The sequence below is a fragment of the Rhinopithecus roxellana genome, chromosome 15, assembly GCF_007565055.1.
Source record: "Rhinopithecus roxellana isolate Shanxi Qingling chromosome 15, ASM756505v1, whole genome shotgun sequence".
Classification (NCBI taxonomy): domain Eukaryota; kingdom Metazoa; phylum Chordata; class Mammalia; order Primates; family Cercopithecidae; genus Rhinopithecus; species Rhinopithecus roxellana.
The window spans coordinates 10636846-10654665 of NC_044563.1; the positions used below are offsets into that span (position 1 = coordinate 10636846).

The following is a 17820-nucleotide window of genomic DNA, read 5'->3' on the forward strand; positions in this document are numbered from 1 at the left end:
ATCCATTTCTTCCCCAAGAGTTGTTGTATATGACTCCTGGCTACATCCTCCAGGCTGTTTGTTCTGCCTTCTAAGTCATCTTTTCATTTTCATTAAAATTGACATATAGCTGAAGACATACAGTTTTCTCAGCCTGATTCTTATCAGTAATGTTTGAGGGTCCAGTGATCTATTTTCATTGTCTACTGTCTCTGTCCATTTCTGTCCAAACTGGCTGTGTTTCTCCTGATATAATTCTATTAAAAATCAAAAATGTCCTGGGTCTCCTTTGAATCTTATTGGAGGGCCCACTCATTAAGTAAAAGACATCTAAAAATCTCCCCAAGTAAGCCCATCTCCTTATGATGCCTCTATCAGAAACAATGCCCTTAAGCTTCTTGCAAGTGATGTTTTTATTGAAAGAATCTGTGGGTCATAACATCAAAATATTTAGAGAGCCTTTTGAACTGAGTAATAATCTGGGGCATCATGTAAGATAGCTTTGATGATTTAACAAAGGTTTTTAAAAAATTTGTGTGGGTACATAGTAGGTGTATGTATTTATGGGGTACATAAGATGTTTTGATACAGGCATGAAATGTATCATAATTACATCATGGAGAATGAGGTATTCATCCCCTCAAGCATTTATCCCTTGTGTTACAAGCAATTCAATTATACTCTTTTAGTTATTTTATGATGTACAATTAACTTATTATTGACTATAGTCATTCTGTTGGGCTATCAAATACTAGCTCTTATTCATTCATTCCATTCTTTGTTCTCATTAACTATCCCTACCTCCCGTTAACCCCAGTCCTCTCACTACATTTCCCAGCCTCTGGTAACCATCCTTCTGCTCTCTATCTCCATGAGTTCAATTGTTTTGATTTTTAGATCTCATAAACAAGTGGGAACATGTGAGGCTTGTCTTGCTGCGGCTTATTTCACTCAGCATGATGACCTCCAGTTCCATTTAACGATGGATTTTTTTTAACATTCAACTCCCAACTTATTCATGTTTGACATTTGCTGCTTTTCTCTCTTTTCTTGTATTTTACTCTAAGCAGCAATATGAAACCAGGCTGTATTTTTAGCACTTTACCCAGAAATCTCCTTATCAACACCACCCAGTTCATTAGGCATGTTTTCTGCTTTCCACATACCATATGGAAGAATACTGCTAAACATCTGCCATTCATAACAAGAAGTCCTTTCCTCCGGTTTCCATGTTTTTCACATTGCTTTAAGTCTTACTCACAACTGCCTAAAAATCACAAGCTTCTAAAAATATTTTCAAGACTGTTCAAGCTTTATATAACTTTCTCATCAAAATCTTTCTAGTTGCAGACCACTGCCCACTGCCAAAGCCACTTTCACATGTATAGATAGTATTAGGATAGCACTCTGCTCCCAGTATCAAAAGATGTATGAATTACCTATCACTGCAAAACAAATCATCCCAATACCTAGCCACTTAAACAACATTTACCTCACACAGTTTCTAAGGGTCTAGCATCCTAAAGCAACTTAGCCAGATACCTCTGGTGCAAGGTCTTCTATGATGTTGCAGTCAAGGTGTCAGCAGGGGTTGAATTTGTGTAAAGGACTGAGTGGTGCTGGAGGATCTGCCCCAAGATGGCTCACTCTACAGCTGCTGTTGGGGGAAGGCCTCAGTTCCTCGACAAAAAGGCCTCTCCTCAGGGAATGTCCTCATGGCATGGCATCTTGCTTGCCTAGGAGTAAATAACCCAAGAGGCAGAGCCACCATGCCTTCTTATGACTGTCTGCAAAGCCACACACCATAACTTCTGTTTTGTTCAGTTACTCAGAAGTGAGTCACCATGTCCAGCCCACACTCAAATAGAAGAGAATTCAGCTCTAATTTTTAAAGACAGGATTATTAAACTATAAGTGCCTATATTTCTTTTCAAAACCACAAACTGCATCACTGTGCAACTTCTACCTTTGCCCAATCCTGTGTTCCTTACATGCTTACAAATGTTGGTTCTAAGAGGACGCCAAACAAAACCTTCCTGCGTGTACATTTCTGCCTCAGACTCTCTTTCCCAGGGAACCAACCCAAAGAACCCTATGGCAATGGCTAACACAGCAACGCTCTGGGCAAAATAGATGGGCCACCAGCAAGAGTGCTACTGATATATACAATCAAAAGAAGTTAGGAAGGATAATCAACAATTGGAGGGCAGATTCCCCGATAAAAATATTACGGTTTCTTTTTTAATTTCCACATCAGAGTAGCCGCTCAGAACCCAAAACCAGCGGATGAAGGAGAAGTTGTATTCCTAGAAGGAAGACCTCTGAAACACCAGAGTAACTGCATATTTAAATGATTCCTGCAGACCTTCTCAAATGAATCTATGTCATTTACTTGCATGAACATGCACTGGAAACATTTTGAGGACTGCTGGGCACAGAGTTCATGGTGGCATAAATATTCAGGGACTCAAAGAGTCATCATTCTGCCATTTTAAAGCAGGAGTTTTGGGAGTGACATAATAGAGTATTACAAGCAAAGCCTGACTCACAGCAGATCTACAATCACAAAGGAGTTATTCCCCCATTCCTTCCTGAATAATGGGATTCACCATACTTGATGGCTTGCAGAACACCCACAGGTCCTTGACCTGTAGAATAAGAGCCACCGTGGTGGAAAAGGTCAAGGGGAAACAAGAAAACTGTATCTCACTCCCTCTCAAAATAGTAAATCAAAAATAACACTGTGTTCCTAGTGAATAACAACTTTTCTACCCTTAAAAGCTTAAAGTACACAGGGGTTGTAGTCTCCAGAATGTCTCCATCTAATTGTTTGCAGGGCCAGACTTAAGTCCATTTGAGTCTGGCCCTGAAAATAATTGTCTTACTCTGTTTAGTGTTGCTATAATAGAATACGTGAGGTTAAGTAATTTATAAAGAGAAGAAGAAGTTTATTTAGCACCCAGTTAGGTGGGGTAGGAAGTTCAAGGGTCTTACCATGGCTTCTGGCAAGGGCTTTCATGCTGTGTCCTAATATGACAGAGAAGGACAAACAGGAAGTGGACATGTTTCAAGAAACAAAACCCAAGGGGCACCCTGACTTTGTAACAACCATCTCAGCCCCAGAGCTCCCCAGAGCTTGGCCTTTGCTGTAATTGCATCACAGTTTAGCTTCTACCTCTGCCCAATCCTGTTCCTCCACCTTCCCCAGTAAATTTCATGCCCACAAACCTCAGACTCAGTCTGTTTCACAGGGAGCCTGACCAGTAGATTCCGTATAATGCTGGACTGAAATGAAACTATAAAAAGTAAAAACCCCAAAGCACATATTTTCTATAGAGAAGGGGAAGATCTGTTAACAGGTTCTACCCACGTGTCTCGCTACGAAACTTCTTTAAGGAATTCCAGCCGTGAATCTAGACAGAAGGACCAGCTGTTGTGCATTAGAGCATATTCTGGGTCCTGTTGGAAGAAAGAGCAAGGAACTAAGATGGTGAGATGTACCGTGGTCCTGTGCTGTTTCCACCCACCTGGCGCCTTCACTTCCTTCACCACAATGTTCACATAGCTCTGGAGAACTGACCAACCACATTATTTTGAAGCTTATGTCATGAAGTCCTAAATCCAGCTGTACTGTTTTCTATTCCAGGATTTGATAGGCCCTTAAACCAGGAAGTTCCTCACTTTGCTTAAGGTATTTTGTTTGCTGTCCCTTGCAACTAAGAGAGTCCTAACACAGGTCTACTTGTTAGCCCTTGGAATATCTAGAGAGATTAGACTAATGAAGCCTCTAACAGGTTCATTTCTCGTATTTGGAAATGGACAGATCACTAAAGCCACACACACCCTTTTCTTTTTACTTTTCTTAATATCATACATCTGCCAGGCTCCTTGTGTTAAGAGTCTGGGTGTATGTTCTTGACAGACAAGCCCTGCTGAGCCTTGCCCACACCACTTCCTGAGCCCAGCCTTGTAGAGCAGTAGTCCTAAGTGTGAGCCTCCAAAAGCCTGTTTAATCAATTATCTACAGGCAATTATCAGAGTGCTGTTCTCCTGTTGCCCCATGAAGTGACAGGACTTTGCGGAAGGTGCTCAGGGCTTCAGTGGACCTCTCTCCACAGGGTACAGAGGTATGGAAGAACGGAGTCCTCGGCATCTGCATTTGAGCAAGACACAGAAATTTCTTGATATATTTCCCTCAGCTGAGATGGTGGTAAAGTTTGCTCCCACTACAGTTGTGTCAGACTGGGCTCCCCGAGACATTAAAGCTGCCCTCCTGATAGGTTTCACTATCCAGGCAGGTTCTGCCACAGCCACAAGGTTGGCAGTCTCTGTGCTACATCAGTACCAAAAGACTGATTAGCACTAAGGAGTTTCTGAGGTTCCATAGCTTTCTATTTCCTCCCTGGACTGAATTCTCACCCCAACCCTCATAAAGAAGACAGTACAATATTGGCTGTGGGTTTGTCATAAATAGGTCTTATTATTTTGAGCTATGTTCCATCAATATCTGGTTTATTGTTATTAGCATGAAGCGGTGTTGAATTTTATCGAAAGCCTTTTCTGCATCTATTGAGATAATCATGTGGTGTTTGTAATTGGTTCTGTTTATACGATGGATTATGTTTATTGATTTGTGTACGTTGAACCAGCCTTGCATCCCAGGGATGAAGTCGACTTGATTATGGTGAATAAGCATTTTTGATGTGCTGCTAGATTCGGTTTGCCAGTATTTTATTGAGGATTTTTGCATCAATGTTCATCAGGGATATTGGCCTGAAATGTTTTTTTGTTGTGTCTCTGCCAGATTTTGGAATCAGGATGATGCTGGCCTCGTAAAATGAGTTAGGGAGGAATCCCTCTTTTTCTATTGTTTAGAATAGTTTCAGAAGGAATAGTACCAGCTCCTCTTTGTACCTCTGGTAGAATTCGGCTGTGAATCCATCTGGTCCTGAGATTTTTTTGGTTGATAGGCTATTAATTACTGCCTCAATTTCAGAACTTGTTATCAGTCTATTCAGGGACTCAACTTCTTCTTGGTTTAGTCTTTGGAGGGTGTATGTGTCCAGGAATTTATCAATTTTTTCTAGATTTTCTAGTTTATTTGCATAAAGATATTTATAGTTTCTCTGATGGTAGTTCGTATTTCTGTGGGACCAGTGGTGATATCCTCTGTATCATTTTTTATTGTATCTATTTGATTATTCTCTCTTCTTTATTAGTCTAGCTAGCAGTCTATTAATTAAAAAAAAAAACACCTCTGGATTCACTGATTATTTGAAGAGATTTTTGTGTCTCTATCTCCTTCAGTTCCACTCTGATGTTAGTTTTTTCTTGTCTTCTGCTAGTTCGATCATCCCAGGGCAACATCCCAGGTCAATTCCTGCTGTGCTGGCAGCAGGAATTTCAAGCCAGTGATTCATAGCTTGCTGGGCTCCATGGAAGTGGGACCTCCTGAGTGAGGCTACTTGGCTCCCTGGCTTCAGCATCCTTTCCAGATAAATGAACGGTTCTGACTCACTGGGGTTCCAGGCACCATCAGGGTATGAAAAAAAAAATTCCTGCAGCTGGCTCGGTGTCTGCCCGAACAGCCGCCCAGTTTTGTGCTTGAAACCCAGGGCCCTGGTGGTGTAGGCTCACCATGGAATCTCCTGGTCTGCGGATTGCAAAAGCTGTGGGAAAAGCGTAGTATCTGGGTTGGATAGCACAGTCCCTCATGGCTTCCCTTGGCTGGGAAAGGGAGGCCCCCCCGCTCCTTGCACTTCCTGGGTAAGGTGATGCCCCACCTTGCTTCTGCTCACCTTCCGTGGGCTGCACCCACTGCCTAACAGTCGCAATGAGATGAACAGGGTATCTCAGTTGGAAATGCAGAAATCACCCGCCTTCTGCATTGGTCTCACTGGGCGCTGCAGACTGGAGCTGTTCCTATTTGACCATCTTGCCAGAACCCCCAACAAGAATATTTTTAAAACAAAGTAAATACCACCATACTCCTGGAAAAAAAAATACACATTTGCTCTCTGCCAAGAAGCAGCAGCATGGGGTTCGTAAATAGTTGGATTCCTAGTAAAGATTCTGCCCAGCTGAAAGTTAGCTTTGAAAATAATGCGACCAGAAACTTTGAGAGAACAGAACTTTAAGTAGCTCAGATAGCCTTCTTAGAGTTTGGATTACCATTGATTGTTCTCCTAAAGTGATAAGACGTTTCTAGAGGAACAGTGTGGAGATCAAAATGTCCTATGATCACCAGAATGCTATGTATCCAGCCCCTATGCACCTTGTGCTGTGCTTGTCTATGTGTGTTATAAGGACCCAAGTCCTACAGAGTCAGGAATCACCCTTCCCTTTAAAATCTTCCTTCTTTGACAAAGTCCCCCTCCTGCATGACTGCAGGAAATCCAGTTCTTTCCCAAAGTATTCCGGAGAATACCAAAGGTAGCTTACATTTTCAACCAACATAGTGCCTCTCTAGTCTGCTTGTTTCCTATGGACCACCTCTGGTCCTGAGCCTCTTCTCTCCATAGCTACAAACTTTTTGGGTACCACAAATCATACTCCTCCTTTTATTCTCTAAGAACAGCAGCCAATAACAAAGCTTGAAGATAACAAAAGGGGAGCATAAGACAATACTTAAAACTGGGAACTAGAGAGTAGCTTCTTTCTACTCCCGGTGTCACCCAAGGCTCCCTTCTGTTTTTTCCCTGCTGCCTCTGCTCTGCTGCCCCCATGGTGGGATCCATTCCCCCTTTTTCAGTTGGCATCTCTGGCTGACATGTTCTCCACCCCTAGCCAGCAAAACCAGATTCCTTTATGGCCGTGAAAATCTCTGCAGAGATGTTTATTTCCTGAAGTCATTCTTTCTATCATTAAGCAAAATAACTGGATTGTGCCAGCCCCTCCTGGCTCATGTGTCACTAGTACTGGGCCTCCCTACCATTAAGGAACGCAGCACTTTCAAGTTCTCTGATTCTCCATGTGACATGCCCAAGTGAACCAAGACCGCCACTGCCCCAATCACCCACCCATTCCCAAAAAGTGAAAAATAAGCACACAAACGAGTGACTCGCGTTTAACTAATCTCAGAAACATTTGCATTCAGATTACTTTGCCTTAGAATTTTCTCCTCTTCACTCCATCAGGAGTGGGCATGTGCTTTATTATATCAGCAAGACTAAGAAGCCTCACCCGAGTGGTCCCACTCAAAGAAGAGATTTCAGTTTCTACCTTAAAATGCAGAAGCCACTACAGATTAAAAGAGAAACACACACACTTTAAGAAACTCTCCCCTCCTCATCTTCAAAGTGTGGGGTAAGCATTCCAGATCTCTCAGCCTGATGGACAGCTTGGAAGTGGAAGGGACCAATGTCCAACAAGTGACCTTTGCCCCATGTCCATTGTGCCTTATGTCTTCCCAGCTGACTCAGAATTCCTCACACCCAGCCCCCAGACTACTGCTCATGGGCTCAGGCAAAGGTGAGAGTAGCCAGGGTTTGGCACTTGGGAGACTCTCAAAAATATTTTTTGGACGAACAAGTGAATATGAGCCCTGAAACTTTCCAGGAGTCTCTGTCCCATTGGGTTCAAACCAGTAAAAAGGCAGAGAAGTGTCTTTCTGTCCCAAACATAAGCAAGAGATGGATGAGTCCTTTGTGCAAAAGTTACTAAACACTCCTTGGTGTGGAGGAGTTTTTTGTTAATCAAACAGCATCCAGTTTGTTTCGGTGAAAGATTCATATGGTCGATGAGTTCAAAGTCACCTTCCAATTAAAGCGCTCACTAAGACACGGCTGGGCCAGTGTGCAGCTAAGAGGAATAAATACACTTTATAAAACATGAGTTCCTGGTACTCAGGTTCTGCTTCAAAGGAAGTCTCAACCTAGACCATATAATGAATAGAGACTGAAGGAAGAGGTATTGGGAACTCAACGGATTACCAGGCGGGGGAGTGTGAGAGGAAATGGGGAAGCGGAACTAGGGATATCAGCTTCATCCTGGTCTTGATTCACAGAAATGAGTGCAGAGGGAAGACCAAGTCAGACACCCAGACTGCGGTGCTGGGCAACAGGAGGTCATCGAATGTAGATTGCTAAGAAAAGAATGGAGGGTAAAACAATTGGAAGAGTTTCAATGGGAGTCTATTTTCTCCAAATAGGAGAAAAGCTTATGGGAGATCCCAATGGACCTTATCTGAAACACTTTGAGGGATCCATCTTGCTCTTTTCTACATTCTTCATATTTTCTAGGTATTTCTGGAGGCAAAAGAGAACCCTTCTCTAGCTTTTTTTTTGGGTGGTTTCAGCTCCCAGCTGTCACTACAATCCCCAGCCATAATTTCAGATCTTCCATCCTGTCAACATTCTTCAAAACACAAAAATAACTCCTTTCTCTCCCTCACTCGCACAGTAGAGTTCAATTGATTAAACTTATCAAATTATTTTAAATATTAATCTGAAATCAGTGAGACTAGAAACTTCACCTTTTAGGGTAATTATGAGGTAGAAAAGCAAGATAAATTGTCTTATTGATACTTTTGATAGATGATTTTTAAACAATAAGGAATAAAGTTGATGTATAATTCTAAAAAGAAAATATTTCTTGGGATATGTGTTTCTAGATTAAGGTACTGAATAGCCCTGAATAGCGAATCACAGTTTTTCTTAAGGTCCTCCTCCCCTGAGGCTACACTATGGCTTGAAAAGGGCAGGATTATCATAAATAGAAAGAAGCTAGAGGCATTTTAGTTCAATAAAAAGAACATCTGGAAAAAGACATCTTCGTTTCTGGAAATATTCAAGCAGAGGCTTCTGGGATGTTTCTGATGGCATTCAAGCATCAGAGACCAAGATCAGCCTAAGAAACAAGCAAGGTCTCTTCCTACAAAGAGAGTGAAATTAGATCAGTATATGAAATGCCTAGCACAGTGCCTGGCGCATAAGAGATACACACTAGATACCAGATCCTTCCCATCCTGAGAGTCTGTGGGTCTATGCTTGTATATATTGGATGTATTTCTGGAAGGGTAATTGGATACATTGTAGATTCTTCCAGAAGTTCACAGTTTTCTTAATCGGAGGCATTGAGAGAAGGCAAGGGAAGGAAGCATGTTCTTTTTGCTTGTGTCAGTAACTCTTCCTCTAGTTGGAGTTCTCATCACCTTCAGGCAGTTATTGGTTTGGGCTTTATGCTATCCACTACAGCTGAAATAACTGCTCCAGCAGCCTTCCTCCTTCCATCAGGGCGTGCTCTACCTGCAAGGCACATCAGTTCACAGGACAATCGGTACCAATCCTAGGCTTGCACCCTCCCTACCTCTACCCCACCATACATTCAGCAACCAGCCTGCCTGGTGTCTATTCCCAAGAGAAGAAGCAGTCCATGCTATCTTATATTTTCAAAACTCCTAGAGTGACAAGAGACCAAGAAAAGCCAGGACTGTTGGAGACAACTCCTTCCTCCCTCTGTGCCATTTGGCCCAGGGTCTGCTTCCAGTGTGGAGCTCAGAAGCAAAGGATCTCACAGCACCACAGTCACTGAGGCCCTCATTCTACAAATAGGGGATCCAAGAGCCAGGGAACGGAACTCACTTGCACAGAGCCGTACAGTGAATTCGTGTCCAAACTTAGCTCTTGGGTTCTTGGGCCTCATGACTCCTGGGCCCAAGCTTCTTCAGAGGACTTCTTGTAATGCCTTCAGTCCTTGGGATCTTCTTGTACAAATTCTTATGGGATGGGAGGTTTCTCACACCAGAGCCCACCAAGCCCCTGACTCTAGAGCAAAGCCTCACAAGAATGGAGTGCAGCCTGGAAAGGATGCAGAGCAGAGAGGAGGAAGGTGCAGAAAGTAAAGGGCACAGCAGGGAGGCTGCCAATGCTCTGAGGATGGGCTGGCAGCAGCAGAGACCAACATTGGAATGTGAGCCCAATCTGCTTAGACAACAGAAGAAACATAGACAAAAATAGAACAATTGTGTTATCTTCTAATCCTTAATTTTTTTCATCTCTTTAAAGGGGGAGATAATAGGCCGGGTGTGGTGGCTCACGCCTGTAATCCCAGCACTTTGGGAGACTGAGGTGGGTGAATCATGAGGTCAAGAGATTGAGACCATCCTGGCCAACATGGTGAAACCCCGTCTCTACTAAAAATACAAAAATTAGCTGGGCGTGGTGGCGCGTACCTGTAGTCCCAGCTACTTGGGAGGCTGAGGCAGGAGAATCGCTTGAACCTGGGAGGCAGAGGTTGCAGTGAGCCAAGATCGTGCCACTGCACTCCAGTCTGGGTGACAGAGTGAGACTCTGTCTCAAAAAAAAAAGGGCGGGAGGGGGGGGTGATAAATACTTTCTCTGCTCATCTCATGGAGTTTTAGTAAGGATCACCTATTAATATGAACAGCTCGGCCGGGCGCGGTGGCTCAAGCCTGTAATCCCAGCACTCTGGGAGGCCGAGACGGGCGGATCACGAGGTCAGGAGATCGAGACCATCCTGGCTAACACGGTGAAACCCCGTCTCTACTAAAAATACAAAAACTAGTCGGGCGAGGTGGCGGGCGCCTGTAGTCCCAGCTACTCGGGAGGCTGAGGCAGGAGAATGGCGTAAACCCGGGAGGCGGAGCTTGCAGTGAGCTGAAATCTGGCCACTGCACTCCAGTCCGGGCGACAGAGCGAGACTCCGCCTCAAAAAAAAAAAAAAAAAAAAAAAAATATGAACAGCTCAAGTTTTTACATATATTTAAGATTCAAAGTTCTTTCACAAGCACTGAACTACATGAATTTATTACTTCTCTATATGGGAGGAAATGACAGAGCCAAATGCAGTATAGGCCAGGGAGTAATGTGAGTGAGGCAGGTGGGTGACACACCTACCGCTTATCCCCTGCAAAGCCACAGCATGTCCCTACAGAGTGTCAGCAAGTAGGAATGCCAGCCCAGTGGCCTGATCAATTGTCTGTTAAAGAAAAGCCGAGGGCCAGCGCGGTGGCTCAAGCCTGTAATCCCAGCACTTTGGGAGGCCGAGGCGGGCGGATCACCTGAGGTCAGGCATTCGAGACCAGCCTGGCCAACGTGGCGAAACCCCGTCTCTACTAAAAATACAAAAATTAGCCGGACATGGTGGTGCACACCTAGTAATCCCAGCTACTTGGGAGACTGAGGCATAAGAATTGAACCCAAGAGGCAGAGGTTGCAGTGAGCCGAGATTGCACTACTGCGCTCCAGCTTGGGTGACAGAGCAAAACTCTGTCTCAAAAGAGAGAGAGAGAGAGAAGCTGAGAAGCTACATATTTTTATATAAAATTTTATATAAAATTTCTATATTTTTAATATTGGTAGGTAATTCAAACAAAAATTGTGTGTGTGTGTATCCAAGATGTGGCCCACAAAGTACTAGTTTACAATTTTAGCAACAAGGTATCTGCTTCTGCTTATCCCTGCTTTGTTAAGGAAGAAATGGTCTTTGGCCAGGCACGGTGGCTCACACATGTAATCCCAGCACTTTGGGAGGCCGAAGTGGAGGATCACTTGAGCAGAGGAGTTCAAGACCAGCCTGGGCAACATAGCAAAACCGCCTCTCTATAAAAAAATTAAAATTATCCGGGTGCGGTGATGCACGCCTGAAGTCTCAGCTATTCAGGAGGCTAAGGCAGGAGGATTGCCTGAGCCCAGGAGGTTGTGGTTGCAATGAGCCATGATTATGCCATTACACACCAGCCTAGGTGACAGAGTGAGACTCTGTCTCCAAAGAAAGAGGGGGAAAAAAAGAATAGAAAGAAAAGCTTTCAGAAATATAGTGACTTGACCAAGGATACCCCTCTAGTTAATAGTTGAGCTGGGGCTCCAACCGGTGGTCTTACTATTAGCCCGGTGCCTTTTCTCTCCTCCCTGGGTTAATAAAGGTGAAAATACCTCCTGAACCATAAAGTCCTGCAGAAATAGAAGGCCCTACAAGTACAACGAATAATACAATGAAAGCACTGATTACCATTCTGATCACTAATGAAATGACAAACCCCAAGAAAGCTCTGGAAGAAGCCATCATCAGAGCAAATGGGGTCACACCTGCTGGCTCCGGGGTACGCCGTATCTGAGGCCATTGACAAAGTGCTCACAGTTCCCTTCAATCAGGCTGTACTGCACGATCTTGTTGACCATCTTTTTTGTACGCTGGATGATCTTGTCCACCGGCAGGGGCAGGTACGTCCCATCTAGCTTGTTATTGACCTTCCAGGAGCAGCCATGCAGCACATCCTCCAGACGACTGTATTTCACCACAGCCCGATTGCTAAAGATAGAAGTAATGCTGCCCACCTCAAACTCCTCACCTGGAGACCAAAGACAAACAGAGGTTGGGAAGTGCAAGGAGGAGCAGAGCAGAGCACAGTCTAAGGCTCTGAGTAAGCTGCTTCCCCTGGGGTCTCATTGGCACCATCAGGAGAAGGGTGACAGAAGAGGGGGAGTTGGAGTCAAAGAACCGCAGAGAATCAACTTTCCTGAGAAGCCCTTTGCCCTGCGCCTCACTCCCTGCTCTCAACCCGCACAGGAGTCTCTTTGTCATTAAACTCTTGCAGCACCTTCCCATGTGGTCCCTGATTGTGTTGCACTGACCTGCCCAAGTCCTAGGATTTGAGTTTCATTTCCTAAGCAGACTTCAGTAATCGTCACAAACATGTAAAGAGGATTCTCTATGTGTCAGCTCCTGGGTAAAGGACTATCACATACATGATTATGGTGGTTCCATGACACACCTCCCTCTGGGGCTGCCACAGGGGCACAGGGGAAGCCAGCCAAGCAGGGCTCTGAATGGCAACTGCTCCTGCCAGCTTCCACCTACAGCCACTTGACTGTTACCTGTACTCAAATACGGGGATTCCCATTAAGGGTATGTTTGAAAACGGGGTTCCACAGCTTTGAAAAGAGAAATGTTTGAAAGCTGCTACATTATCATATTCAGCCCTTAGACGAGACAGAGACTTGAAGAGGGTCAGGAACCTGCCCAAAGCCAGGTGGATAGTCATTTAAAGCCAGTACTGTTTTTCTGCTACAACCGTGTCGACATGCAAATGTCTATACCCTTCCCTTTATAAGCTGTCCAAGGGCAAGAGATGCTCCATGATCTTTTCTTACAAATTTGAAGAAAATCTGCTGATTTTATAAAAGCTGGTAGTAGATAATTGAGCATTCAGGAGCAGAAATGGCAGAATTTATTTTCAGAGAGAGCAAGATAGGAGTAGGGGAAGATATAACTGATAAGTATCTCTGTGGTTGCACAAGAGGGAAACTCCTGGACTTAGTCTGGAAAGAAGAGATGAATTATCACATTCTTGGAGTAGGTTCTGAGACAAGAAGCGGGAAGGGTACGAGCGGATGGGGCAGAGAAGAGAGGCAATGAGAAAGGGTCTCTGCTCCATGGGACATCCCAGCATGGTGAGAGACGGGGCCAGAGGAAGAGGACAGGACACAGAGATGACAGCTGAGAACAAGTTGGGACCAAAGGCCTTTGGTATAGTGCCCTTCTGTAATTCAACTTTGAACTGGCAATACCTGCACAGGAGACAGCATTCAAAGGGCATTCAAGGGTATTCATCAGGGTCCCCCTACCCCTTCCTCTCCCACACCCCAGCCCTCATCAGGCCTCATCTCCTGAGACAACCATTGTGACCAGCGGTTCTAGACACCCAGTTTTTCAGTTGTTTCCCATTTTGCTGTAATCTCCCTCTACTGTCATCACCTCCTCCCCCATCAAATCTCCACTAAGATTTAATGAACACAAATTGAATCTCAGCCATATGTTAAGACAGCTGTGAGAGATGAAAAGAGGGCTCTATCTACATGGAGGGTGAAACAGCACGGAGCGTGTTGGAACGGCAGGGAGACAAGGTGAGGACAAAGGTGCCAAAGGTGATCAAGAAGCCAGATGCAGTGTTTGAGGACTATAGAAAACAAATGATGATCAGAACATGTGAGCATCTGCACCCTCCTTGGGGAATCCTCAGAAAGGTGAGGACAGATGCTCAACTCTTGTCAGTACAAAATGGAGTTCAAGTTCTAAAACGTGTGTTTTTCAACAAAGGGCCCTCCAGGAGGTCAGGGAACTTGGGCCACGCTCTTCACACTTGTATCACTCTTAGGCCTGGACACTTGGTGGTTTTTGGTGAAGAGAGACCAAGCTCTGTCACAGTAAACAACGGTCCAGTCATGCTTCAAGGGGTCCCGTTGCTAAAGAATGGCAAAAACTGAGGAACACAGTGATGAACGGTGCTTCTATTTACTTGGCTAACTTCAATATCAGTATTTCAATATACTATTCACTCTTACTCGGGGGAGCCAGATGGACCACGCAATCATCTTCTACATAGATGGCCCAGTGCTCATAGCCAATTCGAAAAATCTCAATCAGGTCTCCAGGTCTGGGTCTTGGTTTTCCCTATAATGGAAAAATAAAAGATACATGGCACATGCCCAAGGAATTCCAGAGACCTTGTCTTAGGATCAGGTACAGCTCAGCCTAAAGGTCCCCTCAGTGTGGTTCATCGCTTCACAGAAACCCAAGCTAAAGACATTTCTCTTCACACTGAGGACCAAAGAAGTCCCCTCCTCTCCTACCACCACTCACATTACTAAAGCCATCAAGGATACCTGTGCCAGTTATCAATGTATTGCCTCTCAGCTGTGAATGTACCCTCCAATATATACCCTGTGATAGATGACTAAACTTCTTTAAGCATTTCTTCCTTAAAGCAAGTAAGATGTTAAACCTTCTCAGTAGAGGGTGCTGGAGGGACATTGCAAGATCAAGAGGCTCTCCTGCAGTTTCTGGCCAGGGGTGGGCAGGATGATGGTCAGTAGTGTGGTGTGTGGACATCTAGTAGAGTTCTACCTCAGACCCAGGATCCTCAAGGCCTCCTGCCTCTGCTGGCACCCTGATTCCCTCTGCAGGGCCCCCACATGACCCACCTGAAGCCCAGAGGGTGCCCCCATCCTCTGTACACCCACACCACCAGTTGCTAATAGCCCCTTCAGTCCTGCTTGCCCAGCAATTGCAAACTTCTCTATTATTTTGTGTGTGTGTGTGTGTGTGACAGGTAGAGACAGAATGAGAATATACATGAAAAGGTAGGCATAGAGTTGTAAATATGATGAGCATCCATCTTTTTAAGAAATCTCTGGCCAGAGCTCCAGGTCTCACCTTCACTGCTGTGTTATCACCTCCTGGAGGCCCAGCTTCTGGGGCCCTGTGACCTGCAGGTCTTTGGAAATCCATAGTTAAGATGTTAGGACCCCCTGGAAGCCTAGAAATGGTATTGCTGTCTCTAAACCAGACCTGATCACCTACTTGGAGCAAAGAAAAGAGCCCTGGAATATGGAGAGACACAAGATGGTAGAGAAACACCCAGTTACATGTTCTCATTTCACCCAAGACCCTTGGCCAGAACAGGGTATAAAAGACTCATTCCCAAACGTGATACTAAACAGATATGGAAAATGTAAGCATGCAAATTTACAATTAAGGAAAGGCTATAAAAGTGTGGGTGAGTGCAAAGTGCACAAAGGTCATAATGGACTTAATTAACGTCATTAATGTCATTAATTTGTCGACTACTCAGAGCAAAATATTTTAATGCAGTACATATGTGAAAGTCTCTAGCAAATTTTCGAATTCAAATAGACATAAGACATGACACACTGGAGAGAAACCCTTCAAATGTAAAGAATATGGCAAATTGGCCAGGTGCCGTAGCTCACACCCGTAATACTAGCACTTTGGGAGGGCGAGGTGGGTGGATCACCTGAGGTCAGGAGTTTGAGACCAGCCTGACCAGCATGGTGAAACCCCATCTCTACTAAAAATACAAAAAAAATTAGCCAGGCTTGGTGGCATGCACCCATAGTTCCAGCTATTCAGGAGGCTGAGGTAGGAGAATGGCTTGAACCTGGGAGGTGGAAGTTGCGGTGAGCCGAGATCACGCCACTGCACTCCAGACTGGGCGACAGAGCAAGACTCCATCTCAAAAAAAAAAAAAAAAAAAAAAAAAGAATGTGGCAAATTATTTCACATGCTTTCACGCCTAACTCAACATCAGAGAAGTCATACTAGACAGAATTCCTACAGATGTGAAGAATGTGGCAAAGCCTTTAACCAGTCCTGAGCCCTTACTAAACATAAGATAATTTGCACTGGAGAGAATCCCCACCATTGTGAAGAATGTGGCAAAACCTTCAACCAGTTGTTAACCTTTATTACACATAAGATAATTCACACTGGAGAGAACTCCAACAAATGTGAAGAATGTGGCAAAGCCTTTAACCATTACTCAACTCTTATTAAACATGAGAGAATTCGTAGTGGAGAGAAACCCTACAAATGTGAAGAATATACCAAAACCTTTAACTGGTCTTCAAACCGTAATGAACATGAGAGAAGTCATACTAGGGAGAAACCCTGCAAATGTAAAGGGTGTGACAAAGCCTTTTAAGTGCATCTCAAGCCTTACTAAACATAAGATAATTCGTACTGGAGAAAAACCCTCCAAATGCAAAGAATATGGGAAAGCTTTTAACCAGTCTTCAACTCTTATTATACGTAAGAGATTCATACTGGAGAGAAACCCTGTGATTGAATATGGCAAAGCATTTTAACGGTCCTCAAATGTAAGATAATTGATACCGGAGAGACACTCAACAAATCTGAAAAATGTGGAAAAGCTTTTAACCACACCTCATACCTTTCTAAACATAAATGATATTGGTGAGAAATCCTCGAAATGTGAACGCGGCAAAGACTTTAAGTGGTTGTCACACCTTACTGTATGTAAGATAATTCATACTGAAGAAAACCCCTACAGATATAAATAACATGGTAAAACTTTTAATTAATGTTCATGCCTTATTGCAGAGGAAAGCATTTATACTTTAGAAAAATTGTACAGATATAAAGAATGTGGAAAAGCCATTGCTATCTGCTCACATCTTACTCAAAATCAGAGAATTCATACTTCATGAAACCATTATAAATGTAATTACTGTTAAAAAAAAACTTTCAGAAAATATAAGCCTTTAAAGTGAATAAGAGTATTTATTTTGAAGAAAAACATTACATATATAAAGAGGATTGTAGTATCTTTACTTGTATTACAAACCTTATTGTACACATTTTATACCAGAGGAAAACACCAAAGCAGTTGTTCAAACCTTGTTGAGTATCAGAGAATTGATGTTGCAAAGAAACCCTACAGACGTAATGAATGTAGAAACACATTTGTTTAAAAACTCCAGCGTGGAGAATGCCAGAGAGATCATACTAAAAGATACTTTTGCAGATGCAGTAAATGTGAAAAACATATTTTATCAAACATTAAGTCTCTGTAAACATCAGAGGATTCACGTGGAAAGAACTAAGGTACCAACACTTCATACATTACACTAAATCAGAGTATAGAGTACGGAAAATAATTGAAAGCTAAAACTGTCAGGCTTTTTTGTATATAACTTTACAAGAAACAAGACTTTTTTGAAGAGTTATAATTAGAAAGTATTCGTTTTCCCTTGAAAAAATTATAGTTGGTTGAAAGCAAATGTCATTTAATTCTCAAATTAGTTCATGCTGTTCCTTCATTCCCACTGTTTATGTGAAAGTACGTGATCCATGATTGTTGCATCAGATCTATGAGAGATTCGTTTTCATCAGGTGGGCATGATTTATGACCTTTTCCATGGAAGAGTAAGGACATTGAAATGCAAGGTGTGCAATGAAAATCTAAGTGAAGAGGCTCCTTGTGGTTGACTTATAACATGGTTTGAGTGAAGCAAGAGGTAGGTATTCAGAGTAACATTCTTCTACATGATAGTGAGAGAA

General features: G+C 43.4%; 1 protein-coding gene across 2 annotated transcripts in view; it reads right to left on the minus strand.

The window, feature by feature from the left end:
* Window positions 1–7029: 7029 nt before the first annotated feature.
* The window catches only part of PLAAT5 (phospholipase A and acyltransferase 5), a 31380-nt gene continuing 20589 nt past the window's right edge, over window positions 7030–17820 (minus strand). For both annotated transcript variants that reach the window (XM_030917438.1, XM_010376602.2), the window contains exons 4-6: window positions 14283–14391; window positions 12027–12289; window positions 7030–9224 (exon numbers count right to left, since the gene is read on the minus strand). In XM_030917438.1, coding sequence (XP_030773298.1) covers window positions 9168–9224; window positions 12027–12289; window positions 14283–14391 — 429 coding nt within the window. In that variant the 3' untranslated portion in view covers window positions 7030–9167. The remainder of the gene's footprint in view (window positions 9225–12026; window positions 12290–14282; window positions 14392–17820) is intronic.